Source organism: Chanodichthys erythropterus, chromosome 7 (genome assembly GCF_024489055.1).
Source record: "Chanodichthys erythropterus isolate Z2021 chromosome 7, ASM2448905v1, whole genome shotgun sequence".
In the NCBI taxonomy this organism is placed as follows: Eukaryota; Metazoa; Chordata; class Actinopteri; order Cypriniformes; family Xenocyprididae; genus Chanodichthys; species Chanodichthys erythropterus.
Genome location: NC_090227.1, coordinates 3,516,163 through 3,538,391, shown reverse-complemented (window position 1 = coordinate 3,538,391; position 22,229 = coordinate 3,516,163). Strand labels below are relative to the sequence as shown.

The 22,229-nt window shown below is 37.5% G+C and overlaps 1 protein-coding gene across 1 annotated transcript in view; it reads right to left on the bottom strand.

Moving 5' to 3' along the window:
- Window positions 1-22,229, bottom strand: part of kirrel3b (kirre like nephrin family adhesion molecule 3b) — a 359,059-nt gene that overhangs the window by 15,927 nt on the left and 320,903 nt on the right. The window contains exons 9-11 of the mRNA XM_067390740.1: window positions 10,497-10,645; window positions 10,078-10,205; window positions 9,222-9,348 (exon numbers count right to left, since the gene is read on the bottom strand). Of these exons, the coding sequence (XP_067246841.1) occupies window positions 9,222-9,348; window positions 10,078-10,205; window positions 10,497-10,645 (404 nt within the window). The remainder of the gene's footprint in view (window positions 1-9,221; window positions 9,349-10,077; window positions 10,206-10,496; window positions 10,646-22,229) is intronic.

Sequence of the window (22,229 nt, the reverse complement as noted above, 5' to 3'; positions counted from 1 at the left end):
GTGTTAAGGGTAACAATGTTTCTCTAGGATAGATTCGGAATAACTTCCCTGCTTAATGGATTACCAACCCCAACCCTGCCAAAATATGCACTTACATACACACGCACACAAATTCAGACCAATCCACCAATCATGCATCTGCCAATCATCTGCGGCGGTGTCTCTCGACTGATTCGTAATTGCAGTTTATTAACTGGCTCTTATTAGAATAAATTAGCATCTAGATGAGCATGAGGCAGATGGAGTGCTGTAGTGAGGGGAATATCAGGCTGGTGGAGAGGAATGTTACACTTCACACCCCTTCATTAGAAATCAGAGCTGCAGCGATACCTCGCCGCTTGTAATGCACGCATGCTATGTGCATGCTACCCTTCGACTACAAAATCATAATCCACACGATAGGATGTGATAAAGGCTGGAGTGTATGTGTAGTTGCAGGCGTAAGGTAAATACATTCAGATCATTCCCTGCTGGCAGAGGTAAGGCCAGCGCTTGGTGGCTCAGAAGAATCAGCCCATGGATCAGGCTGTAAATGAGGAATATAATTAGATAGCTTATCACTTATCCTCAGAATGCTGGGTTTAAGGGACTCTGTGGGGAGTGGGAAGGCTCGAGGCTGGGTGAGAGAGAGAGAAAGTGATACAGATAGAATGCATTGGATTGCAGGGAAAAGGTTTGCGACGGTAGGAGGCGTACAAGAGTCATAATGAACAGATCATAGTGGGGTGGTGTCGTGTAAACTGGCGTCACCCCATAATCCTATCCCAAAATGATTTCCCTCGGGTAAAACAGCTTTTTATGGGTAGGTGTTTCCAGACAGCCTGCAGTTTAGCCTACTAACTTACCATTAGCATAGTTGGCATTTCTTGTGTTGCAATAGCATATTGTAAATACCCACATGCATACGCTTTCATACGTACATAAATATTCAAGCTAATACATAGGGTAATTTCAGGGTGATTGTGACACTTTTTATTTGTTTAGCCAAAAAAAAAAAAAAAAAAAAAAAAAAAAATTCAGACTAGCCAAGCTAGCAAGTTTTCACGTGATGTCGTGCCTATATAGGAACGCCCACACTCTAAAAAGTAATTAAGGAGACCTGTAACCACAACTAAAATAAATTCTAATTTATTGTTTTCATTAAACCTTTGAAAACAAAGTTGCAAACATGATAGAGTTATGTTGACATAATAATGTTGATCATTACATCAACTTAATATTGTCTGTAATTTAAACTCAACTTTCTGCATTAATTTTTCCTTCTTTTTTTTATTAAAAAAAGCCAAAAAAGGAAAGAAATACATTGTGATAGGTTGAAGTACATAGGTTGTAGTAACTTAATGAAATTATCTTGATTACTTTGGAAATTTAGGCAGTGGATTTCCAGTTCCCAGCATGCTGTAGGACTGGATAAGGAGAATAAATGTTGAAATTGAAGGGAAAGACTTGTTAGTGTTTAATGCTGTAAAGTTTGACATTTAAAAGACGAAAGATGTTTCTGTGGTTATCATTGTGCTGAAGAGTAGATACATGAAGGTAAACACTACATTGACTCTATAAGCTAATGCCAGTGACAAGTAATATCTTACTTGCTCATTAAATATACATGTTAAATAAGTTATGTTAGCATGTGCTATTATAGCTGTTGATTTAAACTGAAATAGATACGTTTAATTGGTTCCAGGGCTACAACTCAGGTAGTTGGAGCGACTTAATAAATTGTAGCATAAACACAAATTTTTAAGTTGATTACTCAAAAAAATTAAGTTCCTCTAACTCAATGTATCTTGTTGGTTGAACATAAATTCCCTCAAAGTTTTCATATATCTAAAAAAAAAAAAAAAATGATGTAAACACCTTATTTTTTAAAGTCCCACCAGTAATTTTTACCACGTTTGTACTAATGTACTAAGATTATTCAATATAAACTTTATCGATGCAAGCAGATGAACCCAGAATATGAACACAATGCCCAAAGTTTCAAGTTAGTTGAAACTTATTGAAAACCATTATAAAGAAAATGCTTAACGTACAATTCAGTGCATTGCACTCGTACTCTGGGCTCATCTGTTTGCCTGTATATAGCATGCATCATCAGTAAGGTGTAAACTGAATTTGATCATTTAATATCACTGTTTTAGTACATTAAGTCATGTTAAACTTTTTATAATGCCCTGATATTTTTAGTGATTGAAATACTGCAGCAGGTGCAGTACATGAATCACAAGAGCACAAAAGATTGTTCACATATCTTTGTTTTTCTTCTTTTGAGAGGTGACCTAAATATTTGTGGCTTGAAACAGATGGAAAATTGACAGGCCTGTGCTGCAGTTCTGTGAATGTTTTGCCCTCCAGGTCTCTGTGTCAGTCACATGAATAAAAACTATGAATAAGACGATGCATTGCCTATAGCAGTAAGTTGATTGGCTGTTTTAACTGAAAGGCGGGGCTTCCGTTCCTACAGCTGACATACTGTACATTGTCCTATTCATCTGGTCTCTCTGCTCCATATTCAGAAGTTGTGAACAACTCAATCTGATGCATATTTCTTTATTAAAGACCCCTGTGTTGAAAATCAAGTTTTTAATGTTGTTTATATGTCTATGTGGTGTTTTTAATATGCTTTAAGACAAACCATGTGCAAATTCATTAGTGAACAACACCATTGCTGAGTGTTTTCTATTGCAATGCTCTAAAGAAAATGCAAAAATGCAGTTTGAAATCGCTGGTGTTTCTGACGTCACAAACTACCTTGTAACCAATCACGTCAACATGCCGATGGGCTTTAGCATATTGACCGATCTGAAGCAGGAGAGTCTCAAGAGAAACCAGGTTATCCCTGTATATTTTTCTGCTGATATGAAAAATCGGGTAGATTTAGCAATACAGTGGTTGTATGATGTATATTACAATGTTATGATGAACTATATGCCTTTCTCCACTGACGTTCTGAGTTCAAAACTTTTCTATGGATACTGATTTTTAGAAGGCAGCTGTCTGACTCTGAGATGGCGAATGGGAACATAGTTTGCGTAACATTAGCAATGCATTATTGCTGTTTGATAAAATAGTCAAGCAAAATGCTAATCATATTAATTACAGTTATGTGTCCGACGTTGTAAAAAGCGATGCCACTGTGCAGCGTTTACCTCATTAGAGTTGACCAAGTGGATCTCTGAGCTCATGCGAGTGAGTGGAGGCGGGGCTAATTAGCATATGCATGAATCCGTGTATACTAAATGAAGCAAGGGTGTAGTTAACTAAAACTATTTTAAGGCATGAAGATTTTTATTCATTTTTTTTTTCACAGGAAAAAAACATTTAAATATGTGATTTTGGTGATCAAATATGAGTTTTAAGGGATAAAATTATTGACTACAGGGGGACCATTTAATTATTTACAATTCACAAAGGAAATTCAGCTCATGAAAAAAAAAAAAAAAAGTTGGGTAACATTTTAGATTAGCGAACACTTATTAACTTTTAAGTAGTTGCTTAATAGCATATTAGCTTTTTATTGGTATTTATAAAGCACATATTAATGCCTCATTTTGCATGACCATATTCTACATCCCTTAACCCCACCCCATACCTAAACATAACCACTACAACAACTACCTCACAAACCATCAATAAGCAGTAATTAGGAGTTTATTGAGGGAAAAGTCGTAGTTAATAGTGAATATGCATTCCCTAATCTAAAGTGTTAACAAAAGTTTACACCAATCCATAGTGCAACCAAGCTTCACTCTAAAAATATGGTTTTAGCATACTTACATTATTAACCTTGCGCTAAGCACAACAAATTTCGCTCTGCACCACTGTCACCATTTATTTCACTAGCTTGCATTTGCCAAATCATTAATCTGTGGTGATTTATCTCTTCTCCTCTATATCTGCAAGTATGAATATCTGGAGAAAAAAAGGAAGATGAAAAAATGTACATACAAAAAAAGGGACACTAAAATTGGGCCTATTTCGGCTTTCATTTTCTCCAAGTTTTCTTTTTTATTTTAAGTGTGTAAACACACTTGTGAACACTCACACACACACACACTTAGACAAGCATATTTTTCCCCGTGTTGGTCGACAAATATGGTCTTCAAATGTGCACCAGTGCACTCATGCACACAAACCAAAAGCAGCAACCTTCCACAGAGACGCATATGTCCCATTTCTAAGCCGAGTTAATGTACTTTTTTCCCGGAGACATAACATACTCTCCCTGACATACATACATGAACGCTTTCATGCACAAATATGTTCCATTGACCCAATAATGAGTTCACATGCCATCGCAAATGACACATGTAAACAATGTGACTGAAAAATATAATCCCAATTATTGTACTTTCAGATTGCAGCTAACCGCAAGTGCTTGCTGAAAGAGCGCATGAACCAGTTTGCAGTAAGAGGTGATTCGCAGATTGTAGTGTGTGAAAGGTTGAGACTGGTTTGTTTCGCCTCATTTCCGCTGCCATATATTTCCATTACAGCACTCCAAGAGGACCGAACCCAGTTCCATGAATAGCGCATGCTCTGTGTGTCCTCTTGCCCGCAGATCCAGCAATTAAATGCAGGACTTGGACTCTTTTTACCTGCACACTTACCTTGGGCGCACTACGCCCTATTTTTAAATGTCTTCCCTGAACTCTCAGAAGTGCCTAGAAACTACTTCCCCCTTATTCCTTTCAACCCCATTTTTGTTATAGCATAAAATGTCCCCCAAGGCACTTCACCTCCACTCCATTGTGCCTTCCTTCATCCCCATGGCAAAGCACTATTTTTCAACCATCCATCTATTAGAGAGTTTTCACAATTGGTGACATGATATGAGCCAGTCAGTGGAGCTCACGTGATCTGTCACTGGAGTGTGGTCAAGACGGAGGAAAGTTAAAGGATTAGTTTACTTCTGAATGAAATTTTCCTGATAATTTTCTCACCCCAATGTCATCCAAGATGTTTATGTCTTTCTTTCTTCAGTCAAAAAGAAATTAAGGTTTTTGAGGAAAACATTCTAGGATTTTTCTTCATTAAGTGAACTTCAACAGTTACCGACGGTTGAAGGTCCAAATGTCAGTTTCAGTGCAGCTTCAAAGTTCTCTACATGATCCCAGCCGAGGAATAAGGGTCTTGTGTAGTGAAAAAAAAAAAAAAAATGTATATACTTTTTAACTATAAATGATCGTCTTGGACTGCTCTGCAATGCGCCATGCATTATGTTGAAAGGTCACGCGTGACGTACTGTAGGCAGAAGTACCGCGGTAGGGTGAAAAACTCTCGTTTTGTGAAAAACATCTCATTTTCTTCTCCAACTTCGAAATCATCCGACATCTTTGTTTTAACTTTTTTTGTAAAGGCCGTTTGACTTTGCACATTCGCTTTGTGGACACTGGATCAGTACTTCCGCCTACATCACGCATGACCTTTCCAACGTGATTACGTCATGCGTGTGGATCACAGAGCTAGTGCAAGACGAGCATTTGTGGTTAAAAAGTATAATCTATTTATTTATTTTTTTAGAAAATGACAGATCGTTTAGCTAGATAAGACCCTTATTTCTCGTCTGGGATCATGTAGAGCTCTTTGAAGCTGCACTGAAACTGACATTTGGACCTTCAACCCGTTGAACCCCAGTGAAGTCCACTATATGGAGAAAAATCCTTGAAAATTTGAGTTGAGTTGATTGTCGCACTGATACCGCTGCAGTTTATAAACATTTCCCCTGCATGATGTTAACTTTTAGCAAGAAAACAGATGCTTGTCAAAATATAACAATGTCTTATTCCTACTTCACTACTGTTCATAAGTTTGGAATCTTTAGGATTCTTTAAGGAGTGTCTTCTGCTCACCAAGGCTGCATTTATTTAATAAAAAAAAAAAAAAAAATGTAATAATTTATTCCTGTGATGCAAAGCAGAATTTTTAGCATCATTACTGCACTCTTCAGTGTCACATGATCCTAAAGAAATCCTTCCAGTAAACTGATTTGGTGCTCAAGAATCATTTATCAATGTTGAAAAGAGTTTTTGCTGTTTAATATAAATAATATAAATAAGTATAAAGGTTTATATATATACACAACTTTTTTTTTTTTTTTTTTTTTTTTTTTGTGGAAACCTTGATATTTTTTCCTAGGACTCTTTGATGAACAGAAAGTTTAAAAGTACGTACATATTAGAATGATTTCTGAAGGATCATGTGACACTGAAGACTGGAGTAATGATGCTGAAAATTCAGCTTTGCATCACAGGAATACATTATATTTTAAAATATAATATTATATATGTAAAAAAAAAAAAGGTTCTTTTCAACTGCAATAAGATTTCACAATATTACCATTTTACTGCATTTTTTATTTGATAAATGCAGCCTTGGTGAGCATAAAAAAAAAATAAAAAATAATAAAACATTTTATTTGAATGGTTGTGTACATACAACAAAACAAACAAATTGAATCTGCAAGCCAAGCCATATCCAAAAGCAACATCACAAATAAACGAACAGAAGGACACATTCAGATATTAAATCCCATTAAGGCTCAAAATACACATGGAGAACTCAGATCCCAATCTGAGGATCTAGGGAACAAAAAGCAGAAAGCAATGTGTATCCATTAGCGTGTTTTCGGCAAACGGTGTCCCCTGCTAGCTATTTGATTATAATTAAATTACATCGGCCCTGAGAGAATGCTGGAACTCTCTTGTCTATATTCTGAGTCTCAGTAGGAGCTCTGGGTTCCAGTGACAGGCAACTGGGAGGAAACCGATATTGACAAATTCTAAACATGCATTTAATTGTTAGCATAAATTAGTTTTTATCTGACTCAGTGAGGATCAAGCTAACATAGGTGAATTATTTCTTTTTTTGAGCTCAAGTACCCTTCTTCATTCTTCTCACTTGCTTTCTCTCTTTCAATTTTTCCCCTTACTGATCGAGCCTTTGAAACAAAAAGCTCTGGTCATCAGTCATTCTTCACGTCAATGCTTTTGAATTTCAGTCACTCGTCAGGAGCACACGTTGATGAGGAAGATGTGAAATGATCGGCTTCATCTCCCAAATGCACCGTAACTTGAAACAATCAGCTCTGTGCTACAAGAGAGCCTGCGCCACATGTTGCCACATCAAAGGCTACGCTAGGTGCTCAAATCTAACATGCAGCACTCTTGTGTTCACTTCCAGAAATGAGTTAGAACACAGCTTGCAGTCCTCTTGTGGCTTTTAGAGCAAAAGGGCTCACTTATTGAAACGAATCAAAAGAGTCTTGCTCTTTGATACCTAAAAGACAGATTCAGGTCAAGAGGTGTAAAATGATACAATATAGTAATAAATAAGGTAAATGGGTAATTAATAAAATAGCAATTCAGAGGAATACAATCTTAGATATTCCATATGCACTGTATCAAACGCACAATATGTAATTTAGCTTGGTGATGCCACGAATGAGCGTGGAATCATGGGCATTGCCATCTTCATATCCACAGATGATGGAAAGGAATTCGATGGACTTGGGCAGAAATCATGTTCATGGATGAGCTAATATATTAAAGTTTTACTAACGTTATGGTGATATGAATCAGGACGGGTCAAGAGCCGTGGGAGCAGGACGAGGCAGCATAAACGAATGCTAATAATAGACCCCTGCAACGTACACTGATCTCGAGTCCAGCGGGGCTTTTATTATGCTTATACTGCAGTCGCCAACTTCCGCTCTTTTCGTTGCGTATGTGGGGTAATGCAGCGCTGTTTTACACAGTTAAAACAATCAAACTAAATACATTTGAGTGTGCTTAAAGTTATGTTATAGCATTGCATTTGCTCAGTGGCTGGTATAAGAGACTTGTTGCACTTTGCAGTAATGTAGATCGATATTAGTAAAACTGGAACTCAAAGTTAGCGCGGTTATGACGGGCGATGCAATGACATGCTCTGTGTATTGGTTATAATTGCTGATTTCTCTGGATTTAAACATTGTTGTAAATGTTTGGGATAATGCATCCCAAAGTACACAAGTTAAGGTTTTTTAAAGTATAGCACAGCTTGATTTTGTCCCCTGAGAACTGATCAGATTGTAAAAAGTAACATTATATACTAAAATAATGCCAGACTAGGGGTGTAAATCTTCAGGTCATACATTTAAAGGTTAAACACCGAGAAAAAAAATGTGACTCAATATCCAGTATATTGTCAAAAGCTCTTGCAAAGGTTTTCTAGTTATATACCTCTTGTTTTTAGACACTATAGTCACCCCCCCCAAAAAAACATTACAGATGGTAAAGGAGTGGCAGAGCCTACGGCAACTTTAGTTGCCTGTGGGCTTAAAGGTTTCACTGCTGAAAAACATTGATGATGCAGTGTTGGATCTTTTCATAAACCTCCTGAAATCTTTCTAGTACCAGAAAAACAAACAACATGACTGCATTTATTCAGGATTCCAGGCAATCCTGAACTCAAGTCAAGAATGAATGCAAAGCAGTGGTGCCCTTTACTGTCCCTATAAAGAACAGAATGCACTTGATGAAAGTGGATGTCATCTGTAATTTCTGTAATTCCTGCGTTCTCCGTAGGCCTAGAATGAATGTCTGACTTTGCATATTAATACTATCAGTCATAACAGTTCTTTATTGATTTTCTTTCATTTCACAGCACCAAACTGCATTAGTGAATCTAAACTTGCAGAGGAATCCTTCAATGCAAACACAATTGTCACTTTGGCTGAACTTCTCTTATTTTCCACTCACGTCAAAGCCGTAGCCCATGGCAAATAGCTTCGGAGAGAAAGGAGCTTTTAAAAGACGTGTTGGATTTTGCGAATGAAAGCTGTTGTGCGGCTAATGCATGCCGCCTGAATATCAAGCGGCCGTAATGAAGTCATTTATCTGAGAGTAGCCAGTCTCCCGCTATTCTCCTGTGTTCATTAGCCTGTCACAGCCTAAGAAACAGCTCCTCATGCAATTCTTACTGAATATAATCAGCATTAGCCCAGAGAAACAGCAGACCGAAGAGTAAACATCAAACTTCTGTCTGAAAGGTCAACATGAATGCCAAAATAGGTCTAATTCATATAGCTCTCACCTGGATTTCCAATTGCTAGCACCTTTTTTATTTACATATGTTCCAAACGGGTACGTTTGCAACTGTCAATCATAAAGTGGCAGCCCTTATACCCGATAGTCAAACTCTGATTAGCCATGCACCTTTTAGAAGAGGGTTAATCGTACCATTTACGGTGAGAGAGACTTCCTTCTCAGCTGCTCCAACGCGAGGCACCACCGCACGGCACACATACTTCCCAGCATCCTCTTGCCTGACGGATTTTAGTGTCAGGATGTTCTCATTGCTTAGCACCTGTAATCAAAGGTCAAAGATCAAAACATTAGAAATAAGCACAATGGGAGCTGGCCAGAGTCAAAACGAATCAGGACGGATGGGCAGCTAAGCTTGGAGAAGGGCCTTCTTCTCAATTATTAAAATCCAATTTGGGTCAGATGAGGAGGACCATGTGAACATTGGAGATGATAGGTGACAGTCAACCGAGAGAGAAATAAGACCAGTCGGTTTCAGTGGGGCAGAATTTCCCCAATGTCTGTGCCAGCATACGGACGTACCCCAAACTGAGGCACTATCCATCTGCGAGTAATAGGATTGCAGGGAATCTTAAAAACCCTGATGTTTGCCATCACAATACAGCTCTGAGTGTAAACACTATGTACCATCATGTCCTTGAAACAAGAATGTCTTTTTAATGGAAAAAAATACAATGATTTTTTTAGATTCTGTTCCTGAGCTGTTCAGGAATAAAAGGCAATGTATTAGTAGATCAAAGGTTTTATACAAAGAACATCATATTGAAGTTTAAAATGAATGGATGAAAAGCCAAAAAATCAAATAAAAGTGATATTTCATTTCTGATTGATCTCTTCTTCTTTGCAAAGATGGAATGTTGTTTGAACATCAATGTACTATTAATGTGGCTTGAATGAACAATGGGATGGTTGGTGTAAGAGAATCGTGTGTTTACTTCAAAGATTAAACTTTGAGTTAACTTGGGTTTAAGGGCAATGTCTAGAAACGTACCACTCCAGAGCCCCTTTTCATCCATACAATAGTTAAAGATGGGTTTCCTGTCCAGGCACAGTTAAACACAGCATCTGATCCTAGGTCAACCTGTAAAGACTGGGGCTCTGCTGCCATCCGAGGTCCAACTGGAGAAAAATAGAACAGGTTATAAGATCAACTCAGAAATGTCACAATTGTCAGCTTGTTTTAGGAAGTGGAGATACCTTCAAAAAATTTTGAACCAGAGGTGTCCAATCCTTCTCAAGGTGGGTCATATTCCTGAACCAACTTTAATTTAACACACTTGAACCAGCTAATCAAGGTGTTTAGGATTACCAGAAGTGTGCAGGTATGTTGGAGCAGTAGTAGCTCTATGGCAACATGGTGCTCCAGGATGGTTTGGACACCTCTGTTATGAACAAACAGAAAGAACTCACAGTAGACATCCACGTTCCGACTGATGTTGGTGCTCCCAAGTGGGTTGGTGACCTCACAGGAAACTGGCTCTGTGAAGAATGAGTGGTCCACTACAACCTCATAAGTGTCTCCAGACACTTCCTTTATCACGCTTCCTCCTTTTGCCCACCTACAAACAGTAGAAAGTGATGTGTTTTGAAGCCCACTATAAGCACATAAAGAAGATGAAGTCCCAAACAAGCATTAGTGCTAAACAAATATTAGTCATGAACCAAACAGAAGCCAGTGAATTTGATGGTTTATATACTTCATTTAGCATTGAAAGACAAAACATGTTGCAGGATGTCATTTTTCTGTACACTCTAAAAAAAAAAAAAAAAGTGCAAAAAATATATTAGTACCTTAAGGTTACACATTGCTACTCTAATGTACTAATATGCACCTTTTAGAGGTAGACAACGTACAAAGTTTTCCTTCTAAGGGTACTGCCCCAGTGACAAGCTGTTGTACCTCTAAAGCCTAGGACACACCAAGCCGATGTCAAAGAACTAGCAGCGACGAAAGCTGACTGTGTTGTCGCCTCTCGTCGGCAGCGTCTCGGACAAAAAGCTGCGCTTGAACATCCATCGCGCTATGATTGGATGTAATTGGTTATGACTGGATATGATTGGTTTGTGCGATAAATCCCGCCTCTTGTTGACGTGCACATTCCGCGCGTCAGTTTGACTAAACAAATGATGTCGTCAAGGGGAAGACTGTTTTCAATTAGTTTTTTTTTATGTCACTTTGTCACGTCAAAATCAAACTTGAAATGGACTGAAAGCATGATGACTGCTGAGTTTTTAGTGCAATCAGCTTGATGTAAAAATACATCTTCGTGACTGTGACAGACGGTGAAGACTGAAGATCCAAAATAGTCTAAGATGACTATTAAAAAGAAAAACATCAAAACACAAATAAAATATATTGTTTAATTTATTATTGCCTTTAGTTATTATTTTGGAATGAATGTAGAAATGCTTAAAACACTTACTTGACTTGGTTTTGATCAATAGAAAATGTATTACAATACATTGTTAATGTAAAATTACAAAATAGAATTGTCTTTGGTTTATTTTTTTGATGTAATGTAAAGTAATGTTCATTTAACAAGGAAGTTGTGTCAACGTTAAGAGTAATGCATGAATTTACATTGATTCATAAATAACGTTAAATAAAAAATGTGCCTCCTCATTTCAGAACACCACTGCACGCCGGTATCAATAGTCAAAAAGTTAACCGAAACTAGGATTGCAGATATACAAACAGTAAACAAAGCAGCTCTTGCTTATCATTTTGAATATCAATCACGCTGATCAATTACTTAATTCCAGTCGGGTAACCTAAAATTATAACAGCCTTCTGTCTATACCTCCTTTCGCTTTTATTCTCGTGCACCGACTCGTTCGCTAAGCTGGACATCCACTCTCACTGACGGCCGTCAGGGATTTTTAGGCCGAATCAGCATGTTGAATTGGTGTCGGGCCGTTTGTGAGTGTGGCTGTTCAGCTTAGTGAATGAGTGTAGAGGAGTGGAGCTAAATTCTAAACAGGAGCAGGATTGGACACCCCTAAATAAGGATGTTGTTCAAGGAACACTTACCAGTTACTTCCTTGAACAACATCCTTATTTAGGGGTGTCCAATCCTGCTCCTGTTTAGAGTTTAGCTCCACTCCCTAAACACACATGAAACAGCAAATCAAGGTCTTCAGGATTAATGGAAACTTCCAATGTTGGGGCAGGTCGTGCCTAAACTCTACAGGAAAGTGGCCCTCTAGAAGCAGGATTGAACACACCTCTCCTAGTTGGTCCTGAAATAAACCTTCTGTCAACTAGTCAGATTTAAGGATTACATTTAGAGCTGGGATTGGTGCAACATTCTTATCAATCTATCATTTCTGTTTTAATTTTATAGGTAGTTAAGGGTTATGGACCAGGTTTGGGCTATATTTTATCAGAATGTTGTACCAGGTCCAGCCAAAGATGTCTATCTTTGAATATGTCCTAAAAAAAAAAAAAAACACACTTTTACTGATTTAAGTTATTACATCAAACTTCACTATTAAATTCCCCTACAGTTCATTTATAAATTCAAAACCTTGCTATCGGTCTGAGATCTAGTTTTCACCTCGAGCGGGCAACAGTGGTACTCTCTAAGATAATTTGATACGTATCCTTAAGCTCATTTGTAAAAGTGGTATCAGATCCACAAGTCGAGAACATATTAACCCTTTTTAAGCCTAACTTTTTTACTTTAGCCATCATTATGAGTCCCTTCCAGGTTTACGCTCTCACAAAAAAAGTGGAACCCAATTTAGAGGTTACCATGGCAATAACAGGAAGACCTGGTGTCTAATCCAGTTGCTTCTATTATCGTCATCAATGAGACATGATAGCTGTCTGTCTGTAGGTGGTTAGAGTCCGGCAGAAAGAAAGACAACCACCTTCTGTGGGAGCCGATGTCTCCAAGGCTGTTTTGTTTGAGGAAATTACAACACTGTTATATGACAAATCATTGAAGTGAGATTTCTCTTGCCTCAGCATGTTTTTTTGCCTGGATATCAAGTTAACAGCACTGAATAGAACCAGACTGGCAAAAACAAATCCTGAATTGACTAACAGACACCAGCCCCTCTCCACAGGACACAAACCCCAAATACTGTACCAGTGACACCAGATGTTAATAAATTGTCAGCACTCTCCATGAGAAACTAAACGTTTATGTAAGATGAATGCATCTTCTGGCAGGACTTAGTTTCTCCCAAACTGACAATGTAATGCATCTCTATGTCTCTTGCTTGGTCTAGTTTGTGGTTCCTTGTTGGCAACTATGATGGGACACATTTGTACAAGTCAAAGCCAATGGAGAATGGGTGTCATAGCCTAACATTAGGGTAAATATTTCAATAAACCAGTATATTCAATGCCAGTTAACTCCTCACTGTCGAGAAGCATTGCTTTACCAAGCCAGTTTTACATCTCAGTACATTCAAAGCAGCCGGCACTGTTAGAACGGTGCCAAAACTTCACTATTTACCTGCTCTGTGGGAATGAGTGCACAATTCATTACCTCTGCAACTAACTCATACCATCTGTGGGCCCCGATAGAGTGTCATTTAAATGATAACAGTCTCCCTCTTGACTAAATTAAAATAAGGAAGGAGAGCAGTTGTAATTGGCCTAGCTAGTGTGCATGAGAAGCACTGTTTCATGTTGTTAACATAAGCAGCTTAGAACACAGTCTGTTAAATCTGCACAGGCACACCTGTGCTTCCAAAAATATTCAAATCAGGGCAGACGGCCGTGCGCGTTGCCTCAATCCTCGACAAAATTGTACTAGGCGCAGTGAATATGCGCCACTGTGAAACTTTATATTTATGGGCAATTACAGAAGCAGTCACCTGCTATATGTCTAAAAGAGTTTTTCTTTCTAGCAGTAACATATAAATCACACAAGGAGCTTTTGAAGCAGCTGCTTTGTAATTAGATGAGAAGATTGACTATGCCATAATTTCATTCAGCTTTAAATAGCCTGTTTATTACAAAAGCCTAGGAGGATGATTATCATGTTTTTTTAAGTAACTAGCTTATATCTGTGCATTGGCCATGTGCGTCTTTCATTATAAACTTGTATTCATACAGTTCTTTTTCTGATATGATAAATCACGACTGTGGTCCCTTATGACAAGCAACACATTTTTCCTATTCATTTAAATCCCATTTCCTCGAGTCAATATAGGGGAAAGCAACTATTATGACAGATAATATTTATGGAGTGCCGCCCATACAAGCCTCTTAAATCTTCCTCAGGCTTTACCAGAACGTAGCCTCTGTAATGCTAACAGTTTCAAGCTATAAGTTTGCTAAAGTGTATTTCTTTTTCACAAGGGGAGTGTTGGAGTAAGGGGCTGTTCACTCAGAACATGTTTTTGTAAAAATATCTATAGCCCTGACTTCTAAATTCACTTTTTGTAATATCTATTCAATGATAGTGATTCAAAGACATTGCATTATTGTGGAAGATGGAGAACTTTCACAATAATGCATTGTCTTTGAATCACTTGGGACCTGTTTACGGAAAAGAAAAACTAATACGTGCAATTAATTATCAATTAGATTTACTCAGCCACAAATCGCATATTATTTAAATTATTTTTATCAATTGATAGCTCTACCAATAATTCAAACTAGTATTCTGACAGCACAAAACTATGGCAATACAGAGCAAAGCAGGACTGCATGTTGGTTTTAAGCCTGTGGGGTGGCAGACTGGGAGGTTTGGCCGGCAGGAAAGACCCAAATGGCGGGTTAGCTTTGCCAGAGCTGAAGGATTCAGCGCTGCACGTTGAAAGAGCCAAAACATCCGTGAGCACAGTGGCTCTGCTGGGCTTCAGCCAGGGTCTTCTAACAGAACAAACATGACCCCCCAGTGGAAACCCAACAGAGTGTCTGTGTGAACTTTTGTAAACTCTAAGACTCCTTTATTATTCTGGAGTAGAAAGGTACAGTATCAGGAGGAATTGAATGTTTGGTATTCTTATAAGGTAATGCTCAGATGAAGCTTTGGGTCCAAACATAGTTCTTTGCTCACATTTGTTTTAATAAAAAATAACAGCAATAGCAAAACAATGCTTGTGTTTGAAGGATCTTTGGTAGTATTTTATTTTACAATCCTGTTTCGCATATAATTATTGTAGTAATTACAATAACTTGGTAATAACTAAGTAAGCCTAATCTTAACCCATGTAGCTACCTTATATTATTCAGTACTTTCTTGGCAAGTGCACTGTAAGTACATTTAACATGCACATACTGTACAATAAAGTGCAACCAGATCTTTTTTGATTGTTTGGAGAGGCGTACCCTTGGGAAAAAGAAGTACACTTTAAAAAGAAGAGTACTTATTATGGAAATAATATACTCTAAAAGAATATACTTAAGTGTGCACTGAATGTAATGTTTTCGGACACTTAATTTTATTTTGGACACTTTATTCATTTATTTACAATTCAATGAAAATGTATTCTAGTTTAAATTTATATTAAATGCAATTAGCTATATGTCATTTCATAATTACTTCTATTGTCTGTGAAAAATTCAGAATATACTGACAAGGATTTATGATAAACTAACATATACTTTAATGTCATTTCTATTGACAGTTGTATGTCATGTATTTTATATATATATATATATATATATATATATATATATATATATATATATACAGTCAATCCAAACATTATTCAGACATTTCTGATATATTTCTACTTGTTGGTGCAGGACACTATAGTTCATTTAGGTAAGTGAGGATAGCAAAATAAAGTAAACTGTGACATATTATACCCAAAAATTCTTCATACAGTGGACTACCAGTAAAATTGATAAAATTTGGAACCAAAAATTATTCAGACACTTTGACCTGACCATGTTTTGCTTAAGTGTTATCTGACATAATCAAGATTAATGTTTTCTGACACAGTTTAACTCTGAGATCTTGTCATATTTTATTACCATTTTTTTTTAAACTAGTGAATAAACTGTATCAATGAATGAAATGTTCAAGGTGTCTGAATAAATTTTGGGTTGACTGTATGTATGTACAGTATAGAACAATTAGAACAATTGTGCGTAGTAAACAGCAGCACAGATTGGATTTGATAGATCCAACGCTTCAGTTTTTGTACTGGGGCAGATGATGTTTCAATATTCATCTGTATGCTGTGGGACAGGTGCTGGAGATGATGAGGCTGTCTTCTCCATCCTCCTCTCCCAGTCTGGGATGATGCCACACACACTTTCTAGGTTACAATAAAGCTGCTGTTCACTCCATTATGATACCATCACGACACGGACTCATATTGGCCAATCTAGCAGCCAGCAGGACAGATGCCCGGAGTTTAATTTTCTGTTTTGAGATATCGGCTGCATCTGTTGCTGTTGGTTAGTTTTCCATGTGCTGTTCCCTGGTTGATGAATCATGTCTGGCTGCTTCTGAGAATCGCTGGGGAGCACGGCCATGGAAAACAAACAACGGAACCGTTCGTATCTGTGTGTGCACATCAAACGCTTGATAAGCAAAGCAAGCAGCCCACCATGAAAACCTCTTCATCAGCTATGTCAAAGACATCACGGCAGAGACGCACAACATGGCTTAACTATCCCCAAAACAGACAACTAACAAGCACAATGCATGAAACATAACTGCTATTGTGATAATTGGAGAGTAAATCTGTTTGTTTGTTAGATGAATCAAAGCACATGTTTACTCTTTTCTCTTTCCCTCTGTCTCTCTCTCTCTCTCTCTCTCTCTCTCTTTTTTTTTTTTTTTTTTTTTTTTTTTCTGTCAAACATATTGCCAGGGATAGTTGTGGAAGCTTGTTTCCGACACTAAATAAAAAAATAAAAAAGTTAATTGCGCCTTTTTATCTCACAATTCTTACTTTTTTTCCTCAGAATTGTGAGATATAAACACAATTGTGAGTAACATGCAATTTACATGCAATTGCAAGTTATAAAGTCAGAATTGTGAGATATAAATTCGCAATTCTGAGAAAAAACGTCAGTCTTTTTTATCACAATTGGACATTATAATGGAACTGCGATGTAACAAATTATATTTCACAGTTCTGACTTTATATCACATAATTCTATCTTTAAATCACTATTTGGACTTTATATCTCACAATTCTGAGTTTATAAATTGTGAGTCTATATCTTGCAATTCTGCGGGGAAAAAAAGTCAGAATTGTGAGATTAAAAAGTCATAGTTACCTTTTTTTATTTTTTATTTCATGGTGGAAACAAGCTTCCATAGATAGTAAAAGAATGGCAAATGAAAATAGATAGATAGATAGATAGATAGATAGATAGATAGATAGATAGATAGATAGATAGATAGATAGATAGATAGATAGATAGATAGATAGATAGATAGATAGATAGATAGATAGATAGATAGATAGATAGATAGATAGATAGATAGATAGATAGATAGATAATATAATTGAATATTAAAAATAAACATTAAAAAATAAAAAATTAATACAACAAATATAATAGATAAATAACTAAAACATATTAGTTCCATAATATATCACAACTTGGTTTCAATATAAAGCAGCATGTTCAAGCAGCAGATTACTTTCTTTACACAGATATAAAAGAGTCACCATCAAGAAAATTAATGTTCTCTCTTAAGACACTATTTTGGGGCCAAATGAAGTCCACATCTTTCCTGACTCCCATATCATAAAATGAACCAGAGTGGTAATGATCCATCTCATTGCACATGACTCTGGGTACTTACCACTCCTCACCACACCACATTATGTCGACACCACAATAATAGCATTTCTACTTCTTTAGTCCCTCAATCAATGGCCAACAAAATTACCCCACGTTAATGTCAGGGACATTTCAATGCAGCATGGTACATGAATCCTAGTTGGAAGGCTATCATTAATTCTAACACTCTCTGGCTCTGATATTTTTATTGCTCTCCCACAGCGAAAGTCATCAAAGCGAGCGTCAATCAAGACATTCATTAAATTCACAAGTGAGATGCCACTAAATTCCTTCAGATCAATGTCTGTCAGAACTTGCTACGGGGCCCGTAGACACGGAAGTGAGAAAGAGGAACGCAGTGCACTGTCCTGAGACGCATAGCATTTAGGAATTCATATTATTCGAAAGAAGATTTCACAAATTCTGATTGCTAATAGTCTAATGTGGTGAATTCATGGGCCGTTAACATGTTATGCTCGTGATGGAGTGCTATCAGAACAAACCCTGGAGTGAAAGAAAACACTGACTGCTTCCTTCAGGCAAAATCACGTAACTCCATTCCTCGCTCCGCACAGCTTACATTCTCTAAATATTTGCAAATATTGTGATAATGAGGAATATTTTCACGCACTATCAGTGCTGTTTCAGCACCCGATTCACTTAATTAATTGTGCAAATTCTGCAAAATCTATTTATCTGTAAAAAATAACATGAAAAATGCAATTTGCACAGTGCAGCTTCCTAAAGCTTGCAGGCCAGATCTGAATGCTAGGCAATGGTAGAGGCAGAAGACTACTGCAAACTGCCATACGTACAGTTTACTGAGACTGTACAGCGTTACTCCATGACTGTGATCCAGACGCATACAATTGATCTTTACAATGCTGAAACAGTGCTTGACTCAACATCTGCGTATATATCTGTATATTTACTCTTCACCATTATTTGAAGATCTAATGTATTATGCTTTGCACTGTAAAAAAAAAAAAAAAAAAAAAAAAGAAGTTGTAAAGAAGATTATTGAAGTACATTTCAAAAGAAAATACTATTTCAGCTTTTCTACTTCAAAATTTCAATGTGTTACTCGCTATTAGTACTAGCAATTTGTTGGTAAAAAATGTTTCTATACCAATTTTCAATGTACTTGTATTATAGTACGGAGCCATGGCCACAGTTTTGCAATTTGTCCCCTCAGATTATAAACCATATTCATAAATGACAAACAAATCACACCCATGGATTAATAAACCATACAAATTTCCAATCTGTGCCCTCATATTTGTAAACACAAATTCATAATTCGTGCCCACGCTTTTTGTTTATCCACACAAGAACTGAACAAGCTCCTAGTTCTGTCATCAAATCTTTTGATATAATGATTTATTACACTGTAAACATTTTGTAACATTGTAAATAAAACAAAGATTATAGTATGTTTTACAGTGGGTACGGAAAGTATTCAGACCGCCTTAAATTTTTCAGTCTTTGTTATATTGCAATCATTTTCTAAAATCATTTAAGTTCATTTTTTTCCTCAATGTACACACATCACCCCATATTGACAGAAAAACACAGAATTGTTGACATTTTTGCAGATTTATTAAAAAAGAAAAACTGAAATATCACATGGTCCTAAGTATTCAGACCCTTTGCTCAGTATTTAGTAGAAGCACCCTTTTGATCTAATACAGCCATGAGTCTTTTTGGGAAAGATGCAACAAGTTTTTCACACCTGCATTTGGGGATCCTCTGCCATTCCTCCTTGCAGATCTTCTCCCATTCTGTCAGGTTGGATGGTAAACGTTGGTGGACAGCCATTTTTAGTTCTCTCCAGAGATGCTCAATTGGGTTTAAGTCAGGGCTCTGGCTGGGCCATTCAAGAACAGTCATGGAGTTGTTGTGAAGCCACTCCTTCGTTATTTTAGATGTGTGCTTAGGGTCATTGTCTTGTTGGGAGGTAAACCTTTGGCCCAGTCTGAGGTCCTGAGCACTCTGGAGAAGGTTTTCATCCAGGATATCCCTGTACTTGGCTGCATTCATATTTCCCTCGATTGCAACCAGTCGTCCTGTCCCTGCAGCTGAAAAACACCCCCACAGCATGATGCTGCCACCACCATGCTTCACTGTTGGGACTGTATTGGACAGGTCATGAGCAGTGCCTGGTTTTCTCCACACATACCGCTTAGAATTAAGGCCAAAAAGTTCTATCTTGGTCTCATCAGACCAGAGAATCTTATTTCTCACCATCTTGGCAAACTCCATGCAGGCTTTCATGTGTCTTGCACTGAGGAGAGACTTCCGTCGGGTCACTCTGCCATAAAGTCCCGACTGGTGGAGGGCTGCAGTGATGGTTGACTTTCTACAACTTTCTCCCATCTCCCGACTGCATCTCCGGAGCTCAGCCACAGTGATCTTTGGTTTCTTCTTTACCTCTCTGACCAAGGCTCTTCTCCCCCGATAGCTCAGTTTGGCCGGACGGCCAGCTCTAGGAAGGGTTCTGGTCATCCCAAACGTCTTCCATTTAACGATTATGGAGGCCACTGTGCTCTTAGGAACCTTAAGTGCAGCAGAAATGTTTTTGTAACCTTGGCCAGATCTGTGCCTTGCCACAATTCAGTCTCTGAGCTCTTCAGGCAGTTCCTTTGACCTCATGATTCTCATTTGCTCTGACATGCACTGTGAGCTGTAAGGTCTTATATAGACAGGTGTGTGGCTTTCCTAATCAAGTCCAATCAGTATAATCAGACACAGCTGGGCTCAAATGAAGGTGTAGAACCATCTCAAGGATGATCAGAAGAAATGGACAGCACCTGAGTTAAATATATCAGTGTCACAGCAAAGGGTCTGAATACTTAGGACCATGTGATATTTCAGTTTTTCTTTTTTAATAAATCTGCAAAAATGTCAACAATTCTGTGTTTTTCTGTCAATATGGGGTGCTGTGTGTACATTAATGAGGGAAAAAAAATGAACTTAAATGATTTTAGCAAATGGCTGCAATATAACAAAGAGTGAAAAAATTAAGGGGGTCTGAATACTTTCCGTACCCACTGTACATAAAATACTATTTCAGTCTTTCTGCGGTCCCTAAGGGCGGATAAAATGTTTGAAGTGGCCAGAGCCACTTTTACTAAAATGGCTATAACTCATGAACAGAATGAGATATTTTAGCCAAAGAGCTCATTCTGTGGATGCGGCGACTGGCCACTTGGTGGCACTATAACAGGAAAAAATTTGAAAATGGCTATAACTACTTTACAATTAGTCCAATCAACTTGAAAATTGGCATGTAGTGTCTTCGTCCGAGTTGCCATGACAGTCTATGAGGACATTGATGCATCTCGAAAAACATGGCCGCCATCGGCCAATGAAATTTGAGCAGCTATCAGACAAGGTTAACGGAGGCCAATCGGAACAAAACTCACTGGGCCTGTTTGACTCACAGCCCTAGAGGCCTGTGAGAAATTTGAAAGAAATCAGCCTTCGTGTTTTTCATGTGTGTAAAGAATAGTGTATCGAGTGATTTTTCGCACATGCCCACAACATTTGCCCCACATGGTAGGACACCTCATTCTGAACAACTTTGCCTCTAGGGCCGCGGCTGTCAATCGAATCGTTCGTTAAATATTATTTCAAAAACAACTTTGGCAAACTAGTCCTAGGTTTTTGGATCAACCTCGATAACTGTTAAAAAGCTTTAAAACTACATATTTTCTAAGGCTAATTGCCCGTATTTGCTGTAAATGGTCTTTTCCATCTATGGAATGTGTTTTACATTAAAATAATATTTCAGTGTTTTTACATATGAATTTCACTTTTAATTCAATGTGTTACTTGCGGTTCCTTTGTAATTATTTGTAAAATTTACTAGGAATTTCAAAGTGAAAATTGTATGAGTTTAAAAGTAAATCAGTTTGGTTACACTTTATTTGAATGCTCCACTTTTGACATTCTACTATAAGTAACTTGACAACTAACTAGAGGATTAGGTTAGGGTTTTGATTAGTAGAATAAGTTGACATGTACTTGCAAAGTTACTTATAGTCAGTAGAATGTCTGTTGAGGAGCATCGAAATAAAATGTTAGCAGATATTAAGCTGCTAATACTCTAATGAGATTTAGTTGACATGTAGTTGCAAAGTAGAATGTCTAAAGTGGACTTTCAATGTGTTAACATGAATTTTTTTTCAGTTTATTCAGATGTTTACCAGTGGAACATCCTAACAATGTTTACTGAAAGTTAACATTGTGAAAATATGTATTTATTGCATAAAAGAAGAACAAACAAAAAAAAAAAAAAAAATCACACTATCACAACCTACTGAAGGAAAATAAATAAATAAAATGGCTAAATAAAATAAAGTGCTGTGCCTGGCGGGGTTTTTACAGCCCCGCAGTCCGTCTCCTCCGCTCCTTCCCTCGTCTGC